The 24,888-nt window shown below is 49.3% G+C and overlaps 1 protein-coding gene and 1 pseudogene across 2 annotated transcripts in view; both read right to left on the reverse strand.

The window, feature by feature from the left end:
- Positions 1 to 839: 839 nt before the first annotated feature.
- The window catches only part of Tln1 (talin 1), a 33,272-nt gene continuing 9,223 nt past the window's right edge, over positions 840 to 24,888 (reverse strand). The window contains exons 9-58 of one of the 2 annotated variants that reach the window (XM_045130559.1): positions 24,229 to 24,333; positions 23,731 to 23,886; positions 21,758 to 21,859; positions 21,543 to 21,619; positions 21,150 to 21,330; positions 20,848 to 20,961; positions 20,624 to 20,732; positions 20,213 to 20,421; positions 19,976 to 20,074; positions 19,571 to 19,621; positions 18,901 to 19,068; positions 18,403 to 18,697; positions 15,972 to 16,138; positions 15,065 to 15,193; positions 14,774 to 14,890; positions 14,562 to 14,675; positions 14,246 to 14,380; positions 13,998 to 14,126; positions 13,767 to 13,869; positions 13,464 to 13,672; positions 12,953 to 13,072; positions 12,561 to 12,758; positions 12,237 to 12,376; positions 11,980 to 12,073; positions 11,802 to 11,891; positions 11,584 to 11,706; positions 9,453 to 9,596; positions 8,850 to 9,011; positions 8,487 to 8,627; positions 8,208 to 8,389; positions 7,550 to 7,682; positions 7,164 to 7,265; positions 6,913 to 7,083; positions 6,691 to 6,840; positions 6,474 to 6,575; positions 6,278 to 6,397; positions 5,406 to 5,552; positions 5,105 to 5,271; positions 4,777 to 4,960; positions 4,570 to 4,695; positions 4,356 to 4,472; positions 3,547 to 3,732; positions 3,342 to 3,449; positions 2,769 to 2,874; positions 2,504 to 2,628; positions 2,279 to 2,404; positions 2,092 to 2,154; positions 1,801 to 1,983; positions 1,523 to 1,651; positions 840 to 1,411 (exon numbers count right to left, since the gene is read on the reverse strand). In XM_045130559.1, coding sequence (XP_044986494.1) covers positions 1,286 to 1,411; positions 1,523 to 1,651; positions 1,801 to 1,983; positions 2,092 to 2,154; positions 2,279 to 2,404; positions 2,504 to 2,628; positions 2,769 to 2,874; positions 3,342 to 3,449; positions 3,547 to 3,732; positions 4,356 to 4,472; positions 4,570 to 4,695; positions 4,777 to 4,960; positions 5,105 to 5,271; positions 5,406 to 5,552; positions 6,278 to 6,397; positions 6,474 to 6,575; positions 6,691 to 6,840; positions 6,913 to 7,083; positions 7,164 to 7,265; positions 7,550 to 7,682; positions 8,208 to 8,389; positions 8,487 to 8,627; positions 8,850 to 9,011; positions 9,453 to 9,596; positions 11,584 to 11,706; positions 11,802 to 11,891; positions 11,980 to 12,073; positions 12,237 to 12,376; positions 12,561 to 12,758; positions 12,953 to 13,072; positions 13,464 to 13,672; positions 13,767 to 13,869; positions 13,998 to 14,126; positions 14,246 to 14,380; positions 14,562 to 14,675; positions 14,774 to 14,890; positions 15,065 to 15,193; positions 15,972 to 16,138; positions 18,403 to 18,697; positions 18,901 to 19,068; positions 19,571 to 19,621; positions 19,976 to 20,074; positions 20,213 to 20,421; positions 20,624 to 20,732; positions 20,848 to 20,961; positions 21,150 to 21,330; positions 21,543 to 21,619; positions 21,758 to 21,859; positions 23,731 to 23,886; positions 24,229 to 24,333 — 6,834 coding nt within the window. In that variant the 3' untranslated portion in view covers positions 840 to 1,285. The remainder of the gene's footprint in view (positions 1,412 to 1,522; positions 1,652 to 1,800; positions 1,984 to 2,091; positions 2,155 to 2,278; positions 2,405 to 2,503; positions 2,629 to 2,768; positions 2,875 to 3,341; positions 3,450 to 3,546; positions 3,733 to 4,355; positions 4,473 to 4,569; positions 4,696 to 4,776; positions 4,961 to 5,104; positions 5,272 to 5,405; positions 5,553 to 6,277; positions 6,398 to 6,473; positions 6,576 to 6,690; positions 6,841 to 6,912; positions 7,084 to 7,163; positions 7,266 to 7,549; positions 7,683 to 8,207; positions 8,390 to 8,486; positions 8,628 to 8,849; positions 9,012 to 9,452; positions 9,597 to 11,583; positions 11,707 to 11,801; positions 11,892 to 11,979; positions 12,074 to 12,236; positions 12,377 to 12,560; positions 12,759 to 12,952; positions 13,073 to 13,463; positions 13,673 to 13,766; positions 13,870 to 13,997; positions 14,127 to 14,245; positions 14,381 to 14,561; positions 14,676 to 14,773; positions 14,891 to 15,064; positions 15,194 to 15,971; positions 16,139 to 18,402; positions 18,698 to 18,900; positions 19,069 to 19,570; positions 19,622 to 19,975; positions 20,075 to 20,212; positions 20,422 to 20,623; positions 20,733 to 20,847; positions 20,962 to 21,149; positions 21,331 to 21,542; positions 21,620 to 21,757; positions 21,860 to 23,730; positions 23,887 to 24,228; positions 24,334 to 24,888) is intronic. The other variant, XM_004658335.2, reaches the window with a different exon arrangement.
- On the reverse strand, positions 22,592 to 23,028 carry LOC105943999 (annotated as a pseudogene).

Below are 24,888 nucleotides of genomic sequence, written 5' to 3' on the forward strand. Positions count from 1 at the left end.
GTAGGAAGTGGAAGACATAGCCTGTAACTTCTTGACTGCCCCCTTCCAAGGAGGGTTCAGATTAGCCAGGCAAGGCAGCTGGAATAAAGAAAGCTACCAGCTCTGCATGGCCACTGAGGTACTCTGTGCTTCAACTATAGTCTCATACCTTGGTCAAGCCCTACCCTCTTCTTTTCTAATTGTTCTGGACAGGAGCACCCCAACCCAATCAACAGTAGTACACCTAAGGAGCCCCAGGTTGGAGTTGATCCTTGCTGCTTTAGCTAACTCTGGACCAGGTTTTTGGCATAGATTTTTTTAATTTGCTTTTTCAAGGTAGGGTCTCACCCTAGCCTGGGCTGACTCTGTATTCCCAGGGTGCCCTCGAACTCATGGCGATCCTACCTCTGCCTCCTGAGTGCTGGGACTAAAGGCATGCACCACCATGCCCAGCTAGGCATGGACATTCATATTTTATAGTCTTATGTTTAGCAAAGATGCTTTTGAAAAGCTGAACTTGGGAGGGACTACACCTGAAATCTGTTCATACTGTGTGTTTGTTTATAAGATAGTGTCCTGGTGGACACAAAGAGCAGTGGCAACTGCTGCCCCAGCAACAGAACATTTGGTGAGGCTTATTAGGCCCTGGCCAGTGAGATGAGGACAACAGGAATATGGCTTCTTAGGCCCAGCTTCCCAACTAGGATGACAGGGTTGGAGAGGAGGACATGGGCCTGAGGGGCAGGTACTCTAGTCTGGTCTGCTCCACTTTCAGCCTATCAGGCTGGGTAAGAGAACTCAGTCCCACTCCCCTGTGGCCCTGAGAGGATTTCACATCTCCTCACAAGCCAGGCAGCAGCTGTAGGCAGAATCACCTTTATTGGAGCATGACTTGTTCAGGGTGCACAACCCTGCAGCTCCAGGTAGCTGAGGTGGGGGTAGACAGTATCAAAAAGGGATGACTTGAGCTGATGGCGGTGAGGACTAGCTGGAAGCTGCTGGTAGGCTGAAGCAGCTGGGGCCCTGGCAGGTTCAGACTGAGGTACAGCAGCGTTATTAATACTCTTGGAGCGTTAATACTCTGGGAAGGGGCAGGCACTTAGGGGCCCTGGGGCATGAAGGCACTTGGGGAGTCAGGGAGAGGATAGAGATGTGCAGTGGGACTGGGCAGGGCCAGGCCCAGGGTTTGGCAGGCACTTTGGGGAGTGCTGGGGGTTGGGCGGATTGGGCCCAGACAGCCCAGAAGGCTTTGGTAGTGGTAAGCACAGTCTCTGGGCTGGGTCTCCATTAAATAGAAACAGCTTCCCTAGTGCTCATCTCGAAGCTCCGAAGGCAGAAACTTGTACTGCTGCTGCCGGATCTGGGCCAGCTTCTTCCGCGCCTCCTCCAGCTCTCGTTCCTTCCGTAGCATCTCTTCCTGTGCTGCAATGATCTGAGGGGTGGAGGGCCAACACTCAGCAAGTATGTGCATCAGGGGCAAAGGGTGAGAGGGACACTGCAGGCAGCATGACTGTACTGTGTCGTGTCCCTCTAAACAGCTTACCTGGGCAATGCCCCCGACCATCTTCTCCTTTACCACCACTGTCTCGTTCTCCTGGTCCTCGAAGGCTGCAGCCTTCTGTGCTGCCTTCACCAGGTTATCTGAGGCTCGCTTCACTGCATTGCCAGCAGCCTGCACAAGGAGGAAATAGCAACACCTGAGAAGTCAGGTAGGGTCCTAGTTGAGAAAGTCCCTCAACTCCCCTAGAGAAATGTATTCCAAGGGTGACATTTCAAAGTAGTACAGCCCAAAGGATAGTAGGATTGGCCAGAGTTCCTTACCTGAAGCCGTTTCATTGCCTCAGAGTCCTGGTCAGCCTTGACCTTGCAGGCCACCAAGAGCTGGGCTGTGGATGCAGCTACCTGCTTGGCTGAGGAAATGAGCTTCTCCTGGCTGGCATGGCCCTGGACAGCTGCATTAGCTGCCTCACACAGATTGTTGGTAGCTGCAGCCACCATCCGGGCCTAAAGTAGAGAGTTAGATTAAAGATATGCCTCTTGCTCTGGTCCATCCTGCTCCAGCTTCCCCAAGCCTCCCAACTCTGGGAAGCCCTGTGGGTCTGGTATACTCACAGCAGAAATGAGGCCCTGGGACCACTGCCCATCATCCAGTGCATTGGCTGGAATGGCGCCCACCTGTGGAGGAAGGAAGCAAACTCACTTAGATCTGTGCTCTCCTTGTTTCAAAGCTTGTTAGCTAAAGATGTGGGTGGGATAACAAAACTGCCACCATACCCTGTTCTGGTACTGAAGTACTTACCTTTCCTTGGGCCACCAGTTCCCTCTGGGCAGCTGATGCAGCCTTTACCAGTGCACTGGTGGCTGCTGCAATGGACTTGGCAGCTTCGAGTATCTGCTCCTCAAAGTTCAAGGACTCATCTGCCTCCTGCAATAAATAGGCACAGTTTGCAGAGAGGTGCAGTGAGCGAGAGGACAGAGGTGGGTAACTCCGGCTATTGTGAGGGTGGGTGGAAGGAGCAGTGACCTTGGGTTTGGCCCGGGGCTTCAGCTGCTCGAGCTTTTTGGCTGCAGCCTCAATGGCAGCTGCAGCTCCCAGAAGCTCATTCTCAGCAATGACTGTGGGGTCCTCTGGATCCACCCATTCTGTTCCTAGTGGGATAAAGGGAAAAAAGGAGGCTAAGGCAGATCAGGAAAAGCATCACCTGATCCTGGCACCTATGGAGACTATGACCAGAGATCACACCAGGACAAGGCGTTTCCTTCCCTCCCTGCCCCTAGTTATTCCTTACCCTTCATGGCCTCAGCAGCCTGGATGAGCTCAGTGACTGAGCCAGCAACCCGCTTTGAGTGTCCCGTCAATTGTTGTTTTAATTCTGGGTTTGGCTTCTGCAGAGTCTGGGGAGGGACAAAGAGCATCAGATGTTAGGCTCTAACCTGACCTATAGGACATGAAAGACTGATCATGCCTCTAACCCATCCCTAAAAGCAGTCCACAGCAAGCCCCGAAACACCACACTCGTATCCAAGCCCACTCCATGCATCATGCTTGCACACATGGTGGAGAGTGGGGCTGCGTCACTCACCGGCTGACAAGATGAAAGAGTGATGAAATGAGAAGAGATGGTGAAGGCAGGGAAAGAGGAAATCAGATGGGAAGAAAAGAGACAAGAGAAGAAGAGGTGACTGGAAAAAGCAAAGATAATTAAGGGACACTTGGAATTAAGAATGGATTTGGGAAACCAATGGTATGGCAGAGAAGGCATTTGAGAAAAAAAGAAAAACTGAGCTGGGTCTGAGGCTCTTAGGAAAAGAACTGTGTGTTCAGAAAGGCTTGGGTGAGGAGCACATGACACCTTCCTTACCAGCAGCACATGGTCCAGCAGTTCCAGGTAGCCATTGGCACATTCTCGGCCAAAGTGCAGGGCTCGAAGCCGTACTTCAGGGGCCACTTCTGGGTGGAAAGCTGCTTCCTGTTCCCAAAGTAACAGGTTAGCTTTACAGCTTCAGGCCTCCCAGATCCCTGCAGTTTCACTGCCTCCATACTGCACCCCACGGCTGCCTCGCTACCTTGCAAGCCCGAAGCATATCTGCAATAGCACGGCGGCTCAGATTGGCTGTGGCAATAACATCTTCCTGTCGACAGGAATTGCCAGCAGCAACAGCTTTGGCTGTTGCCATAGTGATACCCTTCGTCATTCGGATGAAATCTTCTGGGGTAGAGGTCTTGGCAGGTGGCTCTGGAGAACAGAAAACCTGTTGGGGCAGAAGAAGAAAAATTTTAGTGATGGAGACAGGAAAACATTGCAGTTGTGTGATTTGGTTCGTTCATCTACGCATTCCTTCAACAAGCATTCCCTGAGTAGTTATCGTAGGTCAAGTCCTTGTACATGTTCCTACATCAAAGCTAATGGAACAGGAGGCAGCTTACTAAGGTGACTGGTTCAAATTAGAGTAGTAGCTTTTCATAATACGCATACACAATTTAAAGTATCAGTTTTTGGGGCTATGAAGGTGGCTCAGAGGTTAATGTGCTTGCTTGCAAAGCCTGCTGGTCTGGGTTCAATTCCCTAGTATCCACAAAAAGCCAGGTACATAAAGTGGCACCTAAGTCTAGAGTTCATTTGTAGCAGCAAGAGGCCTTGGCATGCCAATACTCTCTCAAATAAATAAAAATAGTAAAAAAAAAAAAAAAAATTAAGGTTGCAACTTTTGACTGGGTATGTAGTTCAGTAGAACAGACATGCAAGTAGGTCATGTGAGAAGTTTGGTAGTGAGGAACACTGTGTGGCCGTTCATATTCCCAAGAACATAAGCAGACATCCCCAATATCACGTTCCCTTTCTGAATCCAGTGTGTGATGCCCAACACAAACTCACCGCCAGTTCCTGGCGTATGTGTTCTGTGGTTGCCTCCAGAGCTCGTGTGCCTTTGGTGGCCTCATCTTCCACAGCTTTCACTGTCTTAAGCAATGATGTCACATTGGTCACCATTACCTGAGAAGAGTAGTAAAATAAAACAGGGGATCATTTTAAGAGCCAGGTGACAGTGAATTGACCACCCCTTCCTGAAGTGGTCCTCATTTCCTCCAACCTTGGCAGAGTTCTTGAGCTGCCACACTGCAGGGTCATCCCCAACTTTGCCAGCAGCAGCTTTTGTTGCACTGATGAGGTCTCCTAAGGCCTTGGCTACATCCTTCACTGCATTGATCAGCACCACCTGTGTGGGAGAGAGTTAGCTCTGGTCTGTGAGAGAAAGAAAGGAAGTTGTTTTGGGCAGTGAGGACTATCAGGTAGATACCTGAGTCTCAGGGTCCTCAGCTCCCAGGCTGGCTGCACCGAGCTTGACCACATCAGCGAGACGGGTGATGGTGGCCACTGAGGACTGAGCGGCCTGTGCCAACTTCTCCTGGCTCCCAGCTGCATTCTGTACTAGAACCTTGGTGTCCTCCACCAGCACCTTTGCTGTCTTCAAAATGCCCTCCCTGGGGAGGGCCCAGTCAAGTCAGTTCTCTTCAGTCATTCTGCAGTTCCCAATCCAGCTTTCCCCCAAATGAGTTAATGAAATCCTCCCTCTGCTGGCCTATGCCCCAACCAATCGGCCTCCCTCTGGCTAGCTGCCTCCTCACCGGTGGTCAGCAAAAGTTTCGGAGCCCTCACGGTTGAGTGTGCCAGCAGTTGCAAACATGATGGTGGTGTCCAGGTCAGCAATGATACCAGACACAGCACTGGCTGCTGTAATGCAGGCCTGGGTGCCACGATTCCCAGCCTGGAGCGCAGCCAGGACATGGGAGACCTGGGGAAGGCAGTTACACAGCCCATCAGGAAAGGGAAAGGCCAGCCACACCCAAGGGAAGTGGTGAGAGGAGAGGGCCAGGGATGAAGAAGGAGGCAGGAAAGACTCGCCCAAGGAGATCGGCAGTCAGTCACCTTCTCAGACACCCTCCGGGCACACTCTATGAGCTCCTTTTTGGTGTAGACATCACTTGGGCTACATTGCAAGGCGCCTGCCTTGGTGACCAAAGCAGCGCAGCCATGGCCCAGCTCCTGTACTCGGTGTTTAATGTGGGCACCTATCTGTGAGTAGAGGGAAACAGAAATCGATTTAGTCAGTACATACCTTTACAGCACTTGAACGAGTCACTGAGGACATAGAAGAACATGCACTGGAGAATAACAGAGCAGTGAGAAAAATTTCCCAGCACACCTTTCTGATTTCATATTCTTCTAGCAGGAGATCACCTCCTACATGCAGAAAATAGTGGGAAGGCACCAACTGGTAAGGATCAAGTTAAGCATAGTGGGAAGGACAGAGATGCATTTTATGCTTGAACCAGAGAGACATGGATTATGATTGGGCATATTTTGAGCTTGTGGAGGGTTTGGGGATTAGGGTGTCCTGCTAAGATTCAGTTACTTGCTTTCTTGGAAAGAAAAACCAGGAGCTTAGGGAAGGATGAGCTTTATGAGACTGCAAGACGGAAGTACTAAGGAGGGAATAGAGGAACTCAAACTGGAAGCAGCACAGAAGCAGCCATAAACCCAACAAAGATTGGCAGAGGCAAGAGAAGTAGAAGCCAGAAGCCTGTGGCTTCTCAGCTGTTTCTTTTTGCCCTGTAACTAAAGGCTATGATCCTCTGTGCCTACATAGAGATGTGCTTACTCTTTAGAGTGTGGCCCTGAAGATGTGCAGTCCTTTCTCTGACAGACTATAGGGGTGAGAGTGGGATAGCCCCAGAAGCTGACATGGGAACAAGGAACATGGCTCTAGAAAGGGAAGACAGAACTACCTCCATATTTACCTCTTCATTTTCAGCAGCCACAGCTGCAGGCTTGGCCTGTGAGGCCAGTCTGCCATAGTCACTGGTCAGCTGGTTGGCAAGAGGGCCCAGCTCCTCAGGACTGGTATTTGACTTGGTTACCTAGTAATAATGGAAGAAGTGATGTTTTGACCAAACTCAGTTCCCCAAGGGCAGGTTTCTTATGTCCAAAACTTACCATCTCCTGAACAGTGACAGCAATGGCCTTGGCTGTCCGCACCATGGTTGTTTGGTAATCCACAAATGTGCCTTCTGGCTCACCCATTGGTCCTTCATCTAACTGAGAGGGGAGGACAGGGACATGACAAATACATTCAGAGTCATGGCCACTGTGTCCAAAGCACTGGTCCAGGATAGCCTCTGTGTTGTGTCCACAGGCACCCAAAGACACTAACCTGATTGATGGCCTGGGTAATGGAATCCACCATACCACCAACGACCCCTGCAGCACTGGCCGCCTCATTGAGGGTTGTTGTCAGGTCCTCCACAGCCTCTGTCATCATCTGCACAGCTTCCTCCAGCGCTTCCTGAGTGTGTGCTGCTTGCTGTGGGGGCACTTGGGTGAGTGAAGGGGCCTCTGCTTCTCACTCTTACAGCACCCACTCCCAAACTACTACCTTGGGATTACCACCAGCCTCCTTGGCAGTATACAGCAATTGCAGGGCAGACTCTGCCAACGTTTTAGTCTGGTCCAGAAGTGCCATCTGCTGTGGGTGGCTCAGGGTCTTGGAAGCAGCACCCACTGCAGCCAGGGTGAGTGGCTCAAAGTACTGGGCCATTTGGGATACCTGAGGCAAGAAGTTGGAATGAGGGTCAGGTACTCTTTCATCCTACCCTCCAGAACTCCTTCATGTGTCTTCCTAGGTACCTTGTGTCCCAGCTGGGAGGCTTCAGCTCGGGCAGCACTGGCCAGTGGCTCAATGAGATGGGAGATTTCCTGCACTGCAGTGAGCATCTGAGTGTGCAAGGCCTGGGGAGGAAGTGGATGTTAGCTTTGAATGTCTGTAATAAGATCCTCTGGTGTACAGAATTTCATACTTCCACTGTTTTTATTTATTCATTTTTTTTTATGCTGGAGATGGAACCCAGGGCTTTATACATGCTTAGCACACACTCAATGGAGTTACACCCTCAGCCCCCAGCCCTTCCATATTGAACTCCGTTACCCCCGGGGCCTGTTTTAGCCCTGAATTGTCTCTGTGAAGGTAGTACTCCTTGACCCTCCCTGAACCTGACATACACTTTAACCCTTACCTCTTGAGAGATTCCCTCACGGGGAGCAAGCTGCTGGCTGACTGCAGCAAGAGAAGCTTGGTCCAGGTCCCGCAGACAGCTGTTCAGAGCTGCAATGGCTGTCTCGCACTCCAGCTGCCCTGGGGCATTGTCCCTACAGATATATTACAGATTCTACACCAAGAACATGTCTTTTTTTTTTTGGCTTTTTGAGGTAGTGTCTCACTCTAGCCCAGGCTGACCTGGAATTCACTATGTAGTCTCAGGGTGGGCTTGAACTCATGGTGATCCTCCTACCTCTGCCTCCCAAGTGCTAGGATTAAAGGCATGCACCACCATACCCTGCTCGAACATTTCTTTCTTTGTTTTTTTTTTAAATTTTTCGAGGTAGGATCTCACTCTAGCCCAGGCTGACCTGGAATTCACTATGAAGTCTCAGGGTGGCCTAGAACTCACGGCAATCCTCCTACCTCTGCCTCCCGAGTGCTGGGATTAAAGGCATGCGCCACCACGCCCGGCTCGAACATTTCTTTAAATAATGCTAGAGTATCTTCTCCCATCTCCCCCAAATCTAGAGTAAGTGTCCTCTAGCTGTGTACTGTCCCATTTTACCTAACTGCCTTCTCATTTAATCTGCCTTGCTTGTTCTCCAGACACATAGGCTTTCCACCCCCAGTACCTCATGCTTGTAATAAGTTTCTTGATGGAGTCTGAGACAGTTCGGGAGTGGCCAGCCAGCACTGACCAGCGTGGGGGGTCTCGAGGATTGACTGCAAGGGCTCGAGCTGTCTGTATGAGACCCCCAGCACTCTCCAACATTGTCTTAGCAGAAATTACAATAGGCTCCATGGCAGCTCGGCCCTAGGGAGAGGAAAGGCAGGTAGGGAAGTCTCATGACTTAAGCCCCACTAGATGAGGTGATAGTATTGCCTGTTAGTTCTCCCTCGTACTGCCTTACCTCAGGGCTGATTTGAGCAGGGATGCTGGAGAACTCAGGATTGGATGCAAAGGCACTCAGATTGTCCACAGCCTCCAGCAGAGGCGCTGTAGCTGCCCTGCACTGGGCACGGTTCTCCTCAGTGAAAGCCCCATCTAGTGCCTGGAAGTGATAGGGAGCTGTAGAAGCCAGCATGTGCAGGTGCAGGGTAAAGCCCAGGCCTCCCTCAAGGGTGTTCAGGATTGAAAGATGCTGGTAATGGTCAGTTTGGATAGGAAAGGGCAAAGGGGGATCTAACAGACGACATCGGTGAATGATGGGTAGACTATGGGGAGAGAAGGTGGGATGAGTCAGGGAGATGCTAGAAATTCAAATACTGGGAACCTTGATGGTCTTGACAAGATTGGCTGTGCTGTTGGCCACCTCCTTGGCTGATTGTACAAACTGGCGCTTGGCAGTAGGATTGGCAGTTCGGGCAGAAGCCAGGCGGCAGCTGTTACATAGTGCAGAGGTGTGTTTGGCCACAATGGTGGCTGCAGATAGTACCTAAGGAGACAGAGACAAGAAACAGCTGTAACAAGGGCAGGAGGGAAGCACACAAACCTAAGAAGGAACCTTTCCTTTTAGGGTTGGAGAACAGTGTGTGACAGCCTTGGAAGTCTAAAAAGGGAAGACAGAGTTACAGAAAAGTGGAGGTTTAGGAGACAGAGATACTTAAAGATGGACTGACTGTGTGGATCAGAGGGATGAAAGACACACTAATGGAAAGAAAATTGAAATACAGCAAGAGGAAGATAAACTCAGTATCTATAGAGAAGTTATGAACTTAGCACTAACTGGAAGAATGAGGAAACATGGCAGGAGAAGACAGTCAGAGAAGCTACCTGTGAAAGGCTGGAAGTAGGTCCCTTACCCTCACCTCTCCTCTTTGGTGTTTGGTTCACCCTTTCCCAGACTAGCCCACTGCATCTGTTTCCCTTGCATTACCTGGGCCTGCGTACAGCCAGGCTCCCCCAAACTCTGACAGGCCATTTGAATTGCCTGGTTTGCACGGGCAAATTGTGTGGGCTCCACCAGCCCTTGCTGCCCCGCTTGGCTGTTGGGGTCAGAGACACCAACCAAATACGCCGCCTACAAAGAAAAGGGATGTGAGTCAGGAATAAAGATTGCTGGTAGGAAATGAATAGCAGGAGTGGGGACAAAGGGAAGCAAGGGAAAGGCGGTTTTTGGGGTGTGTGTGTGTATACATGTGTGTATGTTTGTATGTGTGTAGGTACATGTGTATGGAGGCCAAGGTCAACACTGGGCATCTTCATCTACCTCAGTCACTCTCCATCTTATTTTTAAAAACTTTTTTTGTTTATTTTTGTTCATTTATTTGAGAGCAACAGACAGAGAGAAAGAGGCAGAGAGAGAGAGAATGGGCACGCCAGGGCTTCCAGCCACTGCAAAGAAACTCCAGATGTGTGCGCCCTCTTGTGCATCTGGCTAACGTGGGTCCTGGGGAACCAAGCCTTGAACCAGGGTTCTTAGGCTTCACAGGCAAGCGCTTAAATGCTAAGCCATCTCTCCAGCCCTCCATCTTATTTTTTGAGACATGGTCTCATGCTAAATCTGGAGCTCACCAATTTGGTGACACCAGCTAGCTAGAGAGCCCTGGGGAATTCTCCTGTCTCTGCACCCCCAGCACTAGAATTAGAGGAACACACTACCAGCTTTCCCAGCTTTTATATGGGTGCTGGGGATCTGAACTCAGTTCTCATGCTTGTGCAACAAGCACTTTACCACCTGAGCCATGCCCCCAGCTCAGAACTTAATTTAAATTTTTATATAAAAAGAAGTAATAACAACAAACTATAGTCATTTTTTTAAATAAAAAAACTTCTCCCGTTTTGTTAAATAGGACCAAACACTTCAGAAGATTTAAACAACTCAGTTGAGCATGGATTGTAGTACATGTTTGTAATTCTAGCAGACAGGAGGATGCCAAGTTTGAAGCTAGCCTGGGATACAGAGTGGACTCTGTCCCAAATTAAAAAAAGAGGGCTGGGTTGGAGGGATGGCTTAGTGGTTAAGGTGTTTTCCTGCAAAGCCAAAGGACCCAGGTTCAATTCCCCAGGACCCACATTAGCCAGATGCATAAGGGGGGCATACATATCTGGAGTTCTTCTGCAGTGGCTGAAGGCCCTGGCACACCTGTTCTCTCTTTCTCTGTCAAATAAATAAATAAAAGTATTAAAAAAAAAAAAGGCTGAAGAGATGGCTTAATGGTTAAAACACTTGCATGTGAAGCCTGAGGACCCAAGTTTGACTCACCAGAATTCACATAAGCCAGATGGACATAGTGGCACATGCATCTGGAGTTCGTTTACAGTGGCTGAAGGCCCTGGCACACCCATTCTCATAAATAAATAAAAATAAAACATTTTTTTAGAAAGTGAATTCTGAGGCTGGAGAGATGGCTCAGTGGTTAAGTGCTTGCCCACGCACAGCCATATGCACAAAGTTGCACATACATCTGGAGTTCATTTGAAGAGGCTGGAGGCCCTGGTATACCCATTTCCTCCCTACCCCTGGAGGGTGTGGTGGTACATCCTTTTAATCCCAGCACTATCTCAACAACCAAAACAAAAAAAAGAACCAACAACAAAAAAACAAAAAGAAACAGCTGGATGTGGTGGCACATGCCTTTAATCCCAGCACTCAGAAGGCAGAGGTAGGAGGATTGCTGCAAGTTCAAGGCCACCCTGAGACTACAGAAGTGAATTCCAGGTCAGCCTGGGCTTCAGGGAGACCCTACCTCAAAAAGTAAATCCATATTTCCCTGGATGGAGAGTGCAGAGTGTATCTCAGAAGTACAGTGCTTGGCTAACATGCGTGAGGCCCTGGGTTCAATTCCTAGGGCCATTAAAGAAAAGGCCTCACAGTCAGATAATGTAATCATAACCAAAACTGCTGGTGTTCACCAACTGTTGATGATGCTCTCTCCTTCAAAGGGGCATACTCAGGTTCCACAGAGCTGGCTTTGCAAACCATAACTTTTTGATTTATGTACATGTAAGGAGCAATGGGGCATAGAAAGCAGGGATGGTTCTAGGCAACCACCAGGAGAAATAACCTGTGCAGCTGCCTCGGTGAAGCCACAGAGGGCCTTGGAGGCTGTGGCAATGGCCTCTCCAAACTCTGGCAGGTTTCCATTCTTGGCATTTTGAGAGATGCCAGTCATGGCCTCACCCAGCACCTAGGGAAGAGAGGATATCAGAAGAGGGTTAGAATACCATCTGGTTAGTTCCACCTTCCTCTCCTCTTTCCTCCTGGGCTCCCTGATCTGCTTACCTTTGAGTTCTCCATGACACTGTCTAGGCAACCAAAGTAGGACATATCATTGATGGGTTGAACTGGGTTCTCTAGGAGTTCCCGGACTGTCTGCGTAGAGCAGGGAGAGTGACATGAGATCCAGTGCCTCAGCCCATTTTTCTCAACCTTAACCCCAGTTAGCCTGCCAAAGGCTCACCTCCAGTTCCCGCAGAGCATTGTCACACTCCTTCTGGCCAGGTGCTTGCTGGGTGCACATGGTAATGAGCTGGTTGATACTGTCAGTCACTGCCCTGGGAGGGGGGAGGGACAGAAAATTGAGTGAATAGGTCATCATTCCTGAGTCCTACGTGCATGGGACTATACTTATCTTCTCTGGGCTTGAGACATCTCATGAAAGTCTCCTTTTAGGCTCTCTCATAGGTCCCAGGACTGGGCTTTCTAATTCCCACTGACCTGGCAGCTGCAGCGAGCTGACTCTTGAGGTTAGGGGAAGCAGGATCAGTAGATAGGGCCTTAGCAGCCAGAAGAAGTTTGCTTGATGACATAGATATACCCTTCAAGTTGGACACAACCTGGGCTCGGTCCTCCTGGCTCTGTTAAAGGTGAGAAAGTTGTTATCAACTGGATCTGACAGGATCTTCTTTCCCAAATACTCAGGTACTGCTAGAGACTGGGGAGAGGAAGGAGCCAGGAACAGATTCAGACTCTGTGAACACCCAGGTGCCTCTGACCTAGCCTGCAAAGGGGACCACACAACCAGGTTTTGCTTCTGTATACCGGGGCTTGTCCTGCCATCTCCACACCAGCTTCCAGGAAAGTGCTAAAGTCCTGTCCAAATCGACCCGAGGCCCGAGCTAGGTCCTGAGGGGTTCCTCGGGAGGCCTGCACCAGTTCTGTGGCTGCCTGATTCAATCCAGCAGCAGCTTCGTTCAATCGGCTCTGAGCTTCTTGAAATGTTCCAGTGCTGGGAGGAAGCTGAAGGGTCAGAGAGAAAGGAAGTCAAAAAGAATGGCAATGATGAGAGGGAACGTTTGGGAAAGGAAGGCTGAGAAGGTGGGCTCAAAACCCAAGAGTAACGAAAACAGATCTGGGAAGTCAGGGTCAAAGGAAAAGTCTAGAGGTAGGAAGTCCTAAGACTCCAGTGTTATCCCATGTCCCGGTCCTCCTACCGAGTCACTCAAGAGTCGCTTGCTGGCATCTCCAACTGCTCTCAGGGCATTATCCACATCTCGCTGGCCAGGCAGGCAGCTGACACAGCGGTTTAGTGCCTGGGTCACTGCTTTAGCCACCTGATGTGAAAAGGAGATGAGTTTGAGTTTGCCAAAATGGGAATGGTTTGTGAGAGCCCTTCTCCCTTTTGGGACATAGGAGATAATTAGCTCTTCTGCCTCCAAAGAGAGTTTTGAAAGGGGCTGTTTTAGCTGAACAAACTGAGATCAGGTTAGCAAGCAGTGATCAAACTTCTACCAACTTAGTGCTTAGCTAGATTTGTGTTGGAGTCCAACAGGACACTCCTAAGATACAGGGAGAAGGTAGAATCCAGAGAGGAGCTCTTGTGAGTAGACCTGAGATGTTCCTTGGGTCAAGACAGATAAGGTTTAGAAGCCTTTGTTTCAGAGGGTGGGCCTTACAAGAGGATTTAGGAGAGAGGCAGCCAACAGTCCTTTCCCAATACCTGACCTGAGCAAGCCGCTGCTGGCTCTCTGGGTCCCCTGGATGGCTAGCTGCCTTTTTGGCCTCCTCAATGAGGCTACTGGCCTTGTCCAGTACATCACTGGCTGTGTCGAGCACAATGGCCTGCACTGCAGGATCTGATGTTAGGGCAGCTACACCCCTAGCAGCCTGGGCCAGTGACCGCAGCCCACCTGCCACGTCCCGAGCTGCTATGCCTAGGGAGATAAAGAGAGGAGGGAAAGGTTTGCTCTATTAGCTCCCTTCCCCATCTCTCCCATATGCCCCGTTCTTAACCTTGTGCTTGCATACCTGCATAATTCTCATTGCCCTGAGCCACCTCTCCCAGCAGCTGGGCAATGGCAGAGCTCACTGCTTTGGTACTGTTGCCAAGGTCCTGGGCACACTTCTCCATCTACAGAAAAGGGAATTGGGGTTTCAGGAGGAGGAACTGAAAGGGTACTTAGGAAGGTTCACTACAGAGATATCTAGGAAAGGAAGACTTTAGGGTTTGAGCAAGAAAGTCATGTTAAGACTACTCACTGTTTCACCAGGTAAGGGTTTAAGCTTGCCATCTCGAGCTGCTGCCTTCACTTCCTGCAAGTCTCTTTCTAGATTCTGTACCACACTCAATGCAGAATCCATCTCCAAAGGCCCACATGCTTCCTGAGCCTGGGATGGTCAGAAGGGATAGGCCTCAGATTACATAGTCATCCCTGTTAGAAGTTGTTCTGCACAGACTCTCCGCCACCCCAGGATTCCACCGTAATCTTCCGTATCAGCTCCCATACCTTCTGGGCAGCAGTACGGAGTTCAGCCAGTGCAGTACCCAGGTTCTTAGCACACTGACTTAGCTGCATGGCTGAAGCCTGGTCCTGAATTGTTGGCACTGAGGCCTTTGCAGCCGCCACCATCTTCCCTCCTGGCTGTTGGGGAATAGGTGGGTAGATGAGGTATGCCACATCCTCTCTAAGCAAGTAAAAGGACTGACATGAGTCAGGATGTGGTAAAACACTTGGGTTTGGAAAGAGGATACCAGCAGACATCAAGTAGGGTCTTGGAAAGGTTGGGAGGGTCTGGTCTAAAAGGTGGGAGAGGGTATCTTGCCTGTAGGAAGCTCTGGCTGGCAGCGATGAGGGCTAGCTGAGCGCTAGGACTGTCAGGCTGAGCTTGACTCCCTCGGACACCCTGCACCAGCAGTGGAATCTGCTCTGCCACAGCCTGTAGATCAAAATGTCATGAGCACCCTCTTTGAAATGTGGGTAAAGTACCCCTCTTCTTACCCACTCCTGACCCCCGCATGCCTCCTGGGGGCTTACCTTACAGCTCTGCACAAGCAAGGGCTGGGGGCCCGCTGAGGCCTTGGGGGTGGAGGCTGCGTGCTGGGCTGCAGCAATGGTCTGTGTAGCTGAGGCCGCAGCCTGCTTGGCTGCATGCTGGGAGGACAAAGAAGTCAGAACAAGCCCAGGCTCTCGGGCCCAGTTTGTGACCTACCTAAGGTACCATGCTATGCCCCCAGGAAACAGTAGTCTACTTTTCCCACTTGTTCCTCCCTGTTCGCTCCTCTCACAGTGCCCATCCTCGTTCTCTTGGTGACTTCCCAGCCTCACCTCTAGGCGCTGGACCAGCTTTTTCTTAATGGCATTCTGTGCAGCTGCATTGGTGGCCATGCGAAGTCCCTCAGCTGCCTCACGTAGCCGCTGCTGCTGCTCCTCACTGTCGGGGTGAGCAGCTGCACCCTAAGAGAGATGGAGCAACAGTCACTACCCACATCATTCTGGAACCCTTCTCTGACCCCCCTGGACTCTAATAATCTGTACTGAAGTAGTAATTATTGAGAACTGCCTAAGAAAGGCCAATGGAAGATTCCAGGGTGTCTGGATTCCCTCTGGGATGCAAATCTCTTCCTTTAAGTGGAACTGTACCCTTTTCTTTTCCTTGGAGAAGGGTTCTTTTTCTTTTTCTATTCCCTATAAAATATCCAGAATGCTATAGATGCATAAGGTGGGTATTGATGCCTGGAAAGAGGACTTGCTTTAGAGCAGGGATTTCAGGAATTTCTAAGCAGTGATTTCTCTTGTAAATTAAAGAGCCCTAAAGCCCAGGGAGTAGGGGACTCTGTGGAGCTTTCTTCTGATGAGCCTCAAACTTTGTGCCTCAGCATCCAAATGTTTCGTCTTACTCTGTATTGTTATGTATTGCAGAGACCCTGAGGACTGAAAGTTTATCTGCTTCACAGGAAAGACTAGAAAGAAAAGAAATACCAGGTACAACTGGAGGCAACACAGGGAAAAGTAGGCATAGAAGACCTTGGACTTACAGGAAGAAAAAGGATATAGATGTTTGCCAATTGAGCACTCTGAGAATCACAATATCTGGAAGCAGGGACCATGGCCCACTGGCAGTCTATAGATTCATTTTCTTCCTGAGTGCTTCTTTATGTTTTCTTATATTTTCTGATGACTTCCCCATGTGAGCCATGGCCTGGGCAGGTCTGCATAGAAAGCTACTATGTACCTTGGCAGCCTCCACCATCTTGGCTGTGGCATCAGCCAGGATCTTGGCAGCACTCAGGAGCTTTCGAGAGTTCTCCAGGTCACTCTCCCCTTCAGCATCTGCCTTGATGGCATTAACCAGGTCTGACGTGGCTTGGGCTAGGATGCGGGCCTGTCGCACCATCTCCCCTGAGAACACAGGGTATAATCAGGAAAGAAAGGCAAAGACACTGAGAAAGGACAAGGGGTCTATGATGGAATAGACAAGCTAGATAGGGCTTTTGGGGACTATAAAGACACCGAGTTTATAATTTTGGAGAACAGATCTTCTAGTGAGCTCTTATGGAAGGGTGGACAATCTCCAGTCAGCATTTCTAGCAATATTTTCTCTCCTCTTTCCTTCCTTCCTTCCTCCCTCCCTCCCTAGTTTTGTTGGAGGCAAGCCCAATAGACTGGCCCCCCCTTTTTTTTCGAGGTAGGGTCTCACTCTAGTCAAGGCTGACCTGGAACTCACTATGTTGTCTTGGGGTGGCCTCGAATTCACAGAGATCCACCTACCTCTGCCTCCCAAGTGCTGGGATTAAAGGCATGCGCCACCACGCCCGTCCCCCCACCTTTTTTTTTTCTTTTGGTTTTTTGAGGTAGGGTCTTAAGTCTAGCCCAGGCTGACCTGGAATTCACTATGGAGTCTCAGGGTAGCCTCGAACTCACGGCAATCCTCCTACCTCTGCCTCCTGAGTGCTGGGATTAAAGGCGTGTGCCACCATGCCCAGCTTCCTCCCTTTATTTTAATGTGAAAGATAAGAGTATGCTGGTGTGCCAGGGCCTCTAGCCACTGTAATCAAACCCCAGACGCATGTGCCACATTGTGTGCATGTGTGACCTTGTGCACTTGGCTTATACGGGACCAGGTGAGTTGAACAAGGGTTTAGGCTTTGCAGGCAAGTACCTTAACTGCTAAGGCATCTCTCTAGCTCTCTAGCAATTATTATGTGAACTCTGTGAGGGATTCTGAGTGTGAGAAGGAAGAATGAGGATGAACAGCTCTATTTTTTTGAGTGTGTATGTGCAGTGTGGTGTAGGCACATGTATACAGATGTGCAGGCCTGAGTGCACATGTACAGAGGTCAGAGGACACTGGGTATCCTTTACTATCAATCTTACATCTCATTTCCTTGATACAGAGTGTCTCTTACTGAACATGGAGCTCGGTTTTTCATTTAGATTGGCTGACCAGCAAACCCAGAGATCCTCCTGTCTCTACCCTTTACAACGTTGGGTTTACAGGCACATGTAGAAATGCCGGCCTTAGCTGGGCGTGGAGGCATACACCTTTAATTCCAGCACTTGGGAAGCAGAGGTAGGAGGATTGCTGTGAGGTCGAGGCCATCCTGAGACTACTTAATGAATTCCAGGTCAGCCTAAGCTAGTGAGACCCTATCTCAAAAAACAAACAAACAAAAAAAAAAAAAAAAAAAAAAGAAAAAAAAAAAGAAAAGAAATGCCTAGCTTTTTACATAGGTGCCATAGGTGCTATGGAACTGAACTCAGGACCTCATGCTTATGCAGTGCAGCAAGCACTCTTATCCATTGAGCCATCCCCAACCCTACAAAGTTAATTCTTTAAAACATTTTATTTATTAGCCGGGTGTGGTGGCACATGATTTTAATCCCAGCACTTTGGAGGCAGAGGTAGGAAGACTGCCATGAGTTCAAGGCTACCCTGAGATTACATAGTAAATTCCAGGTCAGCCTGGGTTAGAGTGAGACCCTACCTTGAAAAACCAAAAAAATTAAAATATTTTATTAATTTATTTGAGTGAGAGAGGCAGATACAGAGAGAGAAAAGAAAGAGAATGGGTGCATAGGGCCTCTAGCCACTCCAAACAAACTCCAAAAGCATGACCACCTTGTGCATCTGGCTTATGTGAGTACTGGGGACTCTAACCTGGGTCCTTTGGCTTCACAGGCAAGTACCTTAGTGCCTAAGCCATCTCTCCAGCCCCAAAGCTAATTCTTTTTTTTTCTTTCTAAGTAGGGTCTCACTCTAGCTCAGGCTGACCTGGAATTCACTACGTCATCTCAGGGTAGCCTCAAACTCACTGCAATTCTCCTACCTCTGCCTCCCGAGTGCTAGGATTAAAGGTGTGCGCCACCACACCCAGCCCAAAGCTAATTCTTAATCATGCTACTTATCATATATTTTTATGTAATACTTGGTATATTCTTTAAGTGGTTCAAGGAAGACAGAGCAAAATATATATATTTTTGCTTTATGAATGGCAAAGTGGAGGTTTTGAGATTTAAGCCACAAGCCTACAGCTGCATGACTAGGAAGGCCACCCTGTGCTAAGTTGTCAGAGGTGGGGTGGTTGGGTTGACAAGGGAAGAGTGGAATATCTAACAGGGGAACCTCAGTGTAGTTTTGTCTTCCCAGCAGTGGGTGTCCTTACCAGCATCACCCATGGAGCTGAAGATATTCTCAGTGACAGTAAGGATGGTGTCAGTGGCCTGGTCATAACGGCCAGCAGGTCCAGCCCCTGTGGCATGGGCTTTCACATGCTGTAGCAGCTCATTCAGGGCCTGGGTAACAGCTGTGGCTGCTGCTCCTACACCTCTTAACAGCTGCCCATCTTCTGTGGCTGCTTGGGAGGCAGACACACAGCCCTCTACAGCTTTGGCCACTAGTCGTCCAGCCTCCACCAGCTGCTCTTGACAGACAGGAGAGCTGATTGTAGGTGCAACTACCTGTGGGAAAATTGAGTGGCAAAGATGTAGGCAAGAGAAAGAAGTCTTGAGGTGGAGAGTTTATGGTTTTCCTGGTAGTCACAGGAATGGGTAATAAGGCCTCAAAAGTCAAAGAGATAAAATAAGGGTGTGTGTGTGTGGGGGGGGGGGGAGCGGACGACATTATCAGCCCTAGGCAAGGGTGTACCAATGTTTGGGCTTACCTTAGTACAAGCTACCAGCTGGGAGGTGGACAGAGCACACTGTGTGGCTGCAGCAATAACCTGGGTCTGAAGGCCTGAGTCCTCTGTGCGCTGGGCCACACTCTTGGCCTTGAGGACCAGCGCAGCTGCAGCACTTGCCACTGCCTTGGCTAGCTGCATTAGAACATCCTGTGAGAAAACAGGAGTTAGCATGACCTGAGAATGAGCATGGGATCCACAGGTCCTCCAAGGCATAAGCTACCTCATTATTCCCACTAACTCCAATCAAAGGATAGTGTACGCAAAAGCAACCAGAACCTACTCCAAGCCACCCAGCAGTACAGACCCTCACCGAGGAATGCACCCTCACCAACAGAAATAAGTCTACACCAAAGGGAGAAATGCATGAGGCGGATACACTCGGACAGTGATGGAGAGGGAGGGGGACAATGGGATGGGGAACTTCATGTCTGTTTCCTCTGAATCTTTGTTTGCGAGTAGTTATTCTAGAATTTTGGGAGCAAGTCCTTGTCCTATTCTACCCGATCCCTTTTCCCCAACCCTGCCTGGTCCAGGCCTCCCCATCTCCCATCATGTCTGCTCCCCTAGGAGGCTGGAGGAGAGGGATGGAAGCGAGTGTATGCGGCTCAGAGAGGACCAAGCTGGGAAGGCCCAGGCCAGAGGCCGTTACCGTAGGGGAATCGGGGGGAGATCGAGCCCCAGCCCCTCTGGCTGCACACATCTGCATGGGAAATCCAGGATGAAAAGTCAGCTGAGGCAACAGGTATGGGGTGGGGATGATGGAGGTATACTATTCTCAGTGTGGTAGTGGGAAAGGGGATTAAGAAAGCTTGAAGCTGGGAAAACAGGGCTAATAACATCATCGAGGGCCAAAGTGAACTGGGAGGTTAAGTTTGGACTCAGGGGTTCTCAGCCCCACCCCCAAGACTAGAAGTTCCCAGTGCATTCCTGGAAACAGAGGTTCATGTTAATTTGGAAGGGAGTCAATTCACAAAAACCGGGACGAGGAGCTGGATTCAGGATCAAAGATTACCTCCTAGTAGTGGGGGTTTTTGGAGTTGGGTGAGTCACCAACCTGGAAGTGGGGGTCGGTGTCACTTTCCCCAATTTGCTGCAACAGCTCCCCACTGGCCTGGCCCACGTTCCCAGCTGCTTGCAGCAGGTTCTGACGGGGCTGTGGAGAGTGAACACCTGTCAGAAGCTGCCCAATCCCTAGTCATGTGCCACAGGTCTCACAAGCCCCTGGGCCATACTACTTCTTCTTGGAGTGAAACTCTGTGTCTACCCACACCCTGGCCCTGTGGCTCCTGACCTCAGCACTGGCTGGTTGGGCACTGCGTAACAGTTCTGACACTGCCCCTGCAAGGCCTTTTGCTGCCTGCAGAAGGGGCCGGCCATTGCCGCCTTCATCTTCCAGCAGGGCGGCCAGGAGCTTCACTCCACGGGACATCTCCGTCAAGTTGGAGGAGATTGTGGTGACTGCACAGCCAACTGCGGTATAGTCCGTTTCTGCAGGGTCCCCTGAGGACAGAAAGGTGGGGAGGAGGGGCATAAGTTGGACTGGAGAAGGAGCACAATCACCCAGTTAGTCACACACATCTGAGAGACTTATACACATAGAGCATTCCACAATGAGTCAAGGCACAGTCACACATGAAGCAGATCACATGTCATGCTTGTTCATGCTCCCTCTCACCCGTGTACAGGTTGGTATCCAGCCTACCTGCTGTCAGGTTCACAACGGAGGCTGTACCAGCTGTGATAGCATCTACCTGAGAGTGGATCTCATGCTTTGATTCATCCATCTTGTTCTTACGCCAGGCCTTAGAGGCCTGAGAGAAGGAAGAAGAACCTTAGGATCTCTTCTGGTTTAGTTAGTGCCCTCTCTACCCCTTGGAGCCCCAGCTTCAGTACTACTGGCTTCTTTTTTCTCTATCCCATACTCACAGCATCCTGGCCAAGAGGGGGCAGAGTGTCAAAGTCATCCAGAGTGGCCTGGGCAGCTTGCACAGCCTGCATGCTGGAGTTAATGGTTCCAGTGAGGGCCTGTTGAGCTGACGTCTACAAGACAAGGGGAGGAGTAACAGAGACAGGAATGGAATATTTAGAGGAAAGAGAAGGCAAAAGAAAGCCAGAGGCAAGCCTGACGTAGTGGATCATGCCTGTAACCCTAGCACTTGAGAGGCTGAGGTAGAAGGGATCACTGTAAGATGGGCTCAGGCACCACCGTGGAAGAAGAGCACTCTTACCAAAGGAGGCATGTGTCCTCGGTGCATCTGGCCACTAGTGATCTGCTGCTGGGCAGGTGGCATGCTGCCTACTTGGAAATTTTCAGGACCAGAGGCTCCAGAGCGCATGATAGCAGGCAAGGCCACAGAACCATGCTCCACTTTTCCCACTCGGTTATACTGCTGTTGAAGTACTGTTGACCTAGACAGGACATCGAGTACACAGTGAATTCCTCATCTCCATCCCACTCCCATTACACCACCCCTCTGTCCTAGGATCTGAGTTCATGAGGTCTCATTATAGCCTGGGCTTAGTGAAGCAATCATCCCAAGGATTCCCCCCACTGAGAGTCCTCAGAGTCAAGCCTTGCTTCTCCCAACCCAGAGAGAAAGTCAACCCATTTCCCTTCCTACTTTTTGGGAGACACTGAGTCCTCCAGCATAGTAGACTCTTCATCTCCTTCCAGCCCAAAATGGTCCTTGCTTTTTTTCTAGAGAAAGAAAAAGGGAAGAGGAGTTGAGACAGTGGGGATAGGTAGCCTCTTTTTCCCAGTAAGCCATTTCCCACAGCTTGGGTTCTATTTCTAGAAGGGTCAGGGAGAGAAGGCGAAGGCTGGTGTCAGGCTCACCTTCTTAAGGATGATATCAATGTAGCCTGCAATGAGTTGTGCAATCTGCTCACCCTCAGTAGTTTGTACTGAGTAGTAGCCATCCTGATAATCGCCAAAGTCCTAGAGTGACAAGATTACACTGAGTGGGAAGATCAATGTATACCCAGGGTGGAAATGGGGAGAACGAGGGGGGGGGCACAAGGTCCATTCGATGAGGGTACCTTTCCACAGCAATGGCCCACTGTTCTTCAACCCCTATTTCTTATTTATTTTTTTCAAGGCAGGGTCTCACCCTAGCCCAGGCTGATGTGAAACCAGGCTGGCCTCAAACTCACAGCAATCCTCCCACCTAAACCTCCCAAGTGCTGGGATTAAAGGTAGTTGTCAACCACTTATTTATTTTCCTCCTTGAAGGGAACAGCTCACTTCTGCTGTACAGTTTCAAGTACATGTCATTTAGGAAATCTTTTGCTGTCCCTGATAAAATCGGGAGGACATTAAATGACCATACTTGAAGGTTGGCAACAGGATCCAAATGGAGAAAGAGCATTTACTATAATTCCTATTCCTCCTGCAGGGCACTCTATCAGGTAGGTATCAGTTTTTCTTTTCTTTTCTTTTTTTTTTTTTAAATGTTTGTTTGTGTTTTTCAGGCAGGGTCTTGCTCTAGTTCAGGTTGACCTGAAATTCACTCTGTATTCTCAGGGTAGCCTTGATCTCATGGCGATCCTCTTACCTCTGCCTCCTGAGTGCTGGGATTAAAGGTGTGTGCCATCACACCCAGCTGTTTTTTTTTTTTTTTTTTTTTTTTAAATTTCAAGAGATTTTACTGCTGGAGTACATAAGACAATTTCATGTCACTAGGGCAGAGGCTGTGGATGACTCATATTTCCAAATGGGGGAAAGGACTGCTTGGTATTACAGTAATGAGCCAATTGGTAAATTTGACTATCAGAATCAGATGGAACTTAGCATCCTTAACCTTTCTGTTCCTCTCAAAATGTTTGCAGATACAACTGCTTCCTTAATGAAATGGCAGTGGTCCTTGAAGGTCAGGAGCGAGTCCTCTGGTGTTCAGGATTCACAAGATTTTATTGCCTGACACAAAACACACTTGTTCACTGCCATGAGAGTCCCTCAAGATCACACCAATTTGTGAGGGAGTCAGGTCTTTTCTTGGCCAGTTGTTAAATCTGCTCCTTTGTCAACTTCAGCCACATGGGGACGCTGCAGTTGTATGGCAGAGTCGACTGGGACAGGCCCTTCCCTGGAGTGTGTATGTGACCCATGATGGTGGCCTGGCAGCAAACAGCAATGTTTTCCCCCCTGAGGTAGGGTCTAGCTCTAGCCCAGGCTGACCTGGAATTCACTATGTAGTCTCAGGGTGGCCTGGAACTCTCGGTGATCCTCCTACTTCTGCCTCCCTAGTGGTCATGCTGGGACTAAAGGTGTGTACATCCACCTTCTTTTTCTTTAAAACATTTGTATGCTGGGCTTGGTGGCACATGCCTTTAATCCCAGCACTCGGGAGGCAGAGGTAGGAGGATCACCATGAGTTTGAGGCCACCCTGAGACTACATAGTGAATTCCAGGTCAGTCTCGGCTAGAGTGAGATCCTACATCGAAAAACCAAAAAACAAAAAAAACAACAACAAAAAAATTTGTGCATGTGTCTCTGTATGGTGCTGGGGATTGAACCCAGATCCTCACATGTGCTAGGTAAGCACTATGCCACTGAGGTTATAACCCTATCCTCTCCTCCTGTTGCTTTTAAGGACTATGTCTCTCCTTTTAAACACCACTTGTTCTTTTCTCTATGAGGGAGTTTCTCCATTTATCCTAACCCCATGTTCCTGCAATAGTTCTAGTTTTTGTTTTTGTTTTTTTCAGTCATGCTCAATGTACCTACCTAAGAGAGGGGAAAGACTTTTGTAGCTTGCCTATTCTCAGACAATCCCAAAGCCCTTTTTCACTAGAACCCCCGGACCCACCAGAGTAAAGCTCTTGGGAGAGGCAGCCCAGCGTTTGATGTTGGTGAGGCTCCACTCCTGGATCACCTCCTTGGTTTTCTCATCCACACGCATCACACACTCCTTAGTGATGCCCAGAAGCCTGGGCACTAGCTTATTCTTTCCTTTCATCTTTTCCTGTGAGACAGAGGTTGGAGTTGAAAGTCATAGGTTAAAAGTCAAATGAGAGGTCAATGCTCAAATCAGCTCTAGACTACAAGGGGATGCTGAAATAGCTAAATCAGGGTGTCTATGAGCAGGCCCAGGATAAGGCTCTATTGTGGTCAAGGGAAAATGCTCTGTAGGGATGAAAGTGGTGGTGGACAAACTGATTAGTCAGGTTTTCACAAGGTCAAAGGAAGGCAAAGGATGGGACTGTTGGGGTGGTGGGAACTGTGAGAACTGTGTCAGAGACTTTTGGAGAAACAAAAAAGGGCAAAAATGAGCAACAAGGAAGGCAATGAAGGGTCCAGAACATACCTTGACCAGAAAGAAGGACACGCCGTAGGTCTTGAGGGAACGGGCCAGCTTCACATAACGTACCTTGGCCTCAATCTCACTCATCTGCCCACAATTCTTGTGTGCCTTTGGGTACAAAATAGGGAAGATTTAGCAAATTTTGGGGATAGTACCACAACACAGGAATCAAAGTGGGATGTTAACTGCAATGAGAGTATTACGGGCATACATGAAGGATCAGGAATGCAAGAGATACAATGTGGGCTGGCCAGGGATATGCGGAAGCGACCACACAAGGAATATGGTTAGGGAACTTGCAGACATTCTAGAGATGTGACTAGGTTGTTAGGCGGTAGGAAGGTCCAAAGCTGTCAAAGACAGCTTAAAAAGAGAAGGCCTTTTGTGTTGAGTATTTAAAGAGTGGGGATAACATTTCATATGTTGTCAAAGATGATGCTTTCACAGTAATTTTGAGCACACTATTTTATTTCATGTTCCTATCAGTCTTATGTAGCGCAGGTACTGTTATCCTATATAAGAGATAAGTGAACTGGGTGGGATGGATGTGGTGGTGCATGACTATAATCCCAGCACTTAGGAGGCAGAGGCAGGAGAATTATCATGAGTTAAAGGCCAATTTGAAATAGTGAGTTTAAAGCCAGCCTGGGCTCTGGAGTGAGG

The sequence above is a fragment of the Jaculus jaculus genome, chromosome 1 (genome assembly GCF_020740685.1).
Source record: "Jaculus jaculus isolate mJacJac1 chromosome 1, mJacJac1.mat.Y.cur, whole genome shotgun sequence".
Taxonomy (NCBI): Eukaryota; Metazoa; Chordata; class Mammalia; order Rodentia; family Dipodidae; genus Jaculus; species Jaculus jaculus.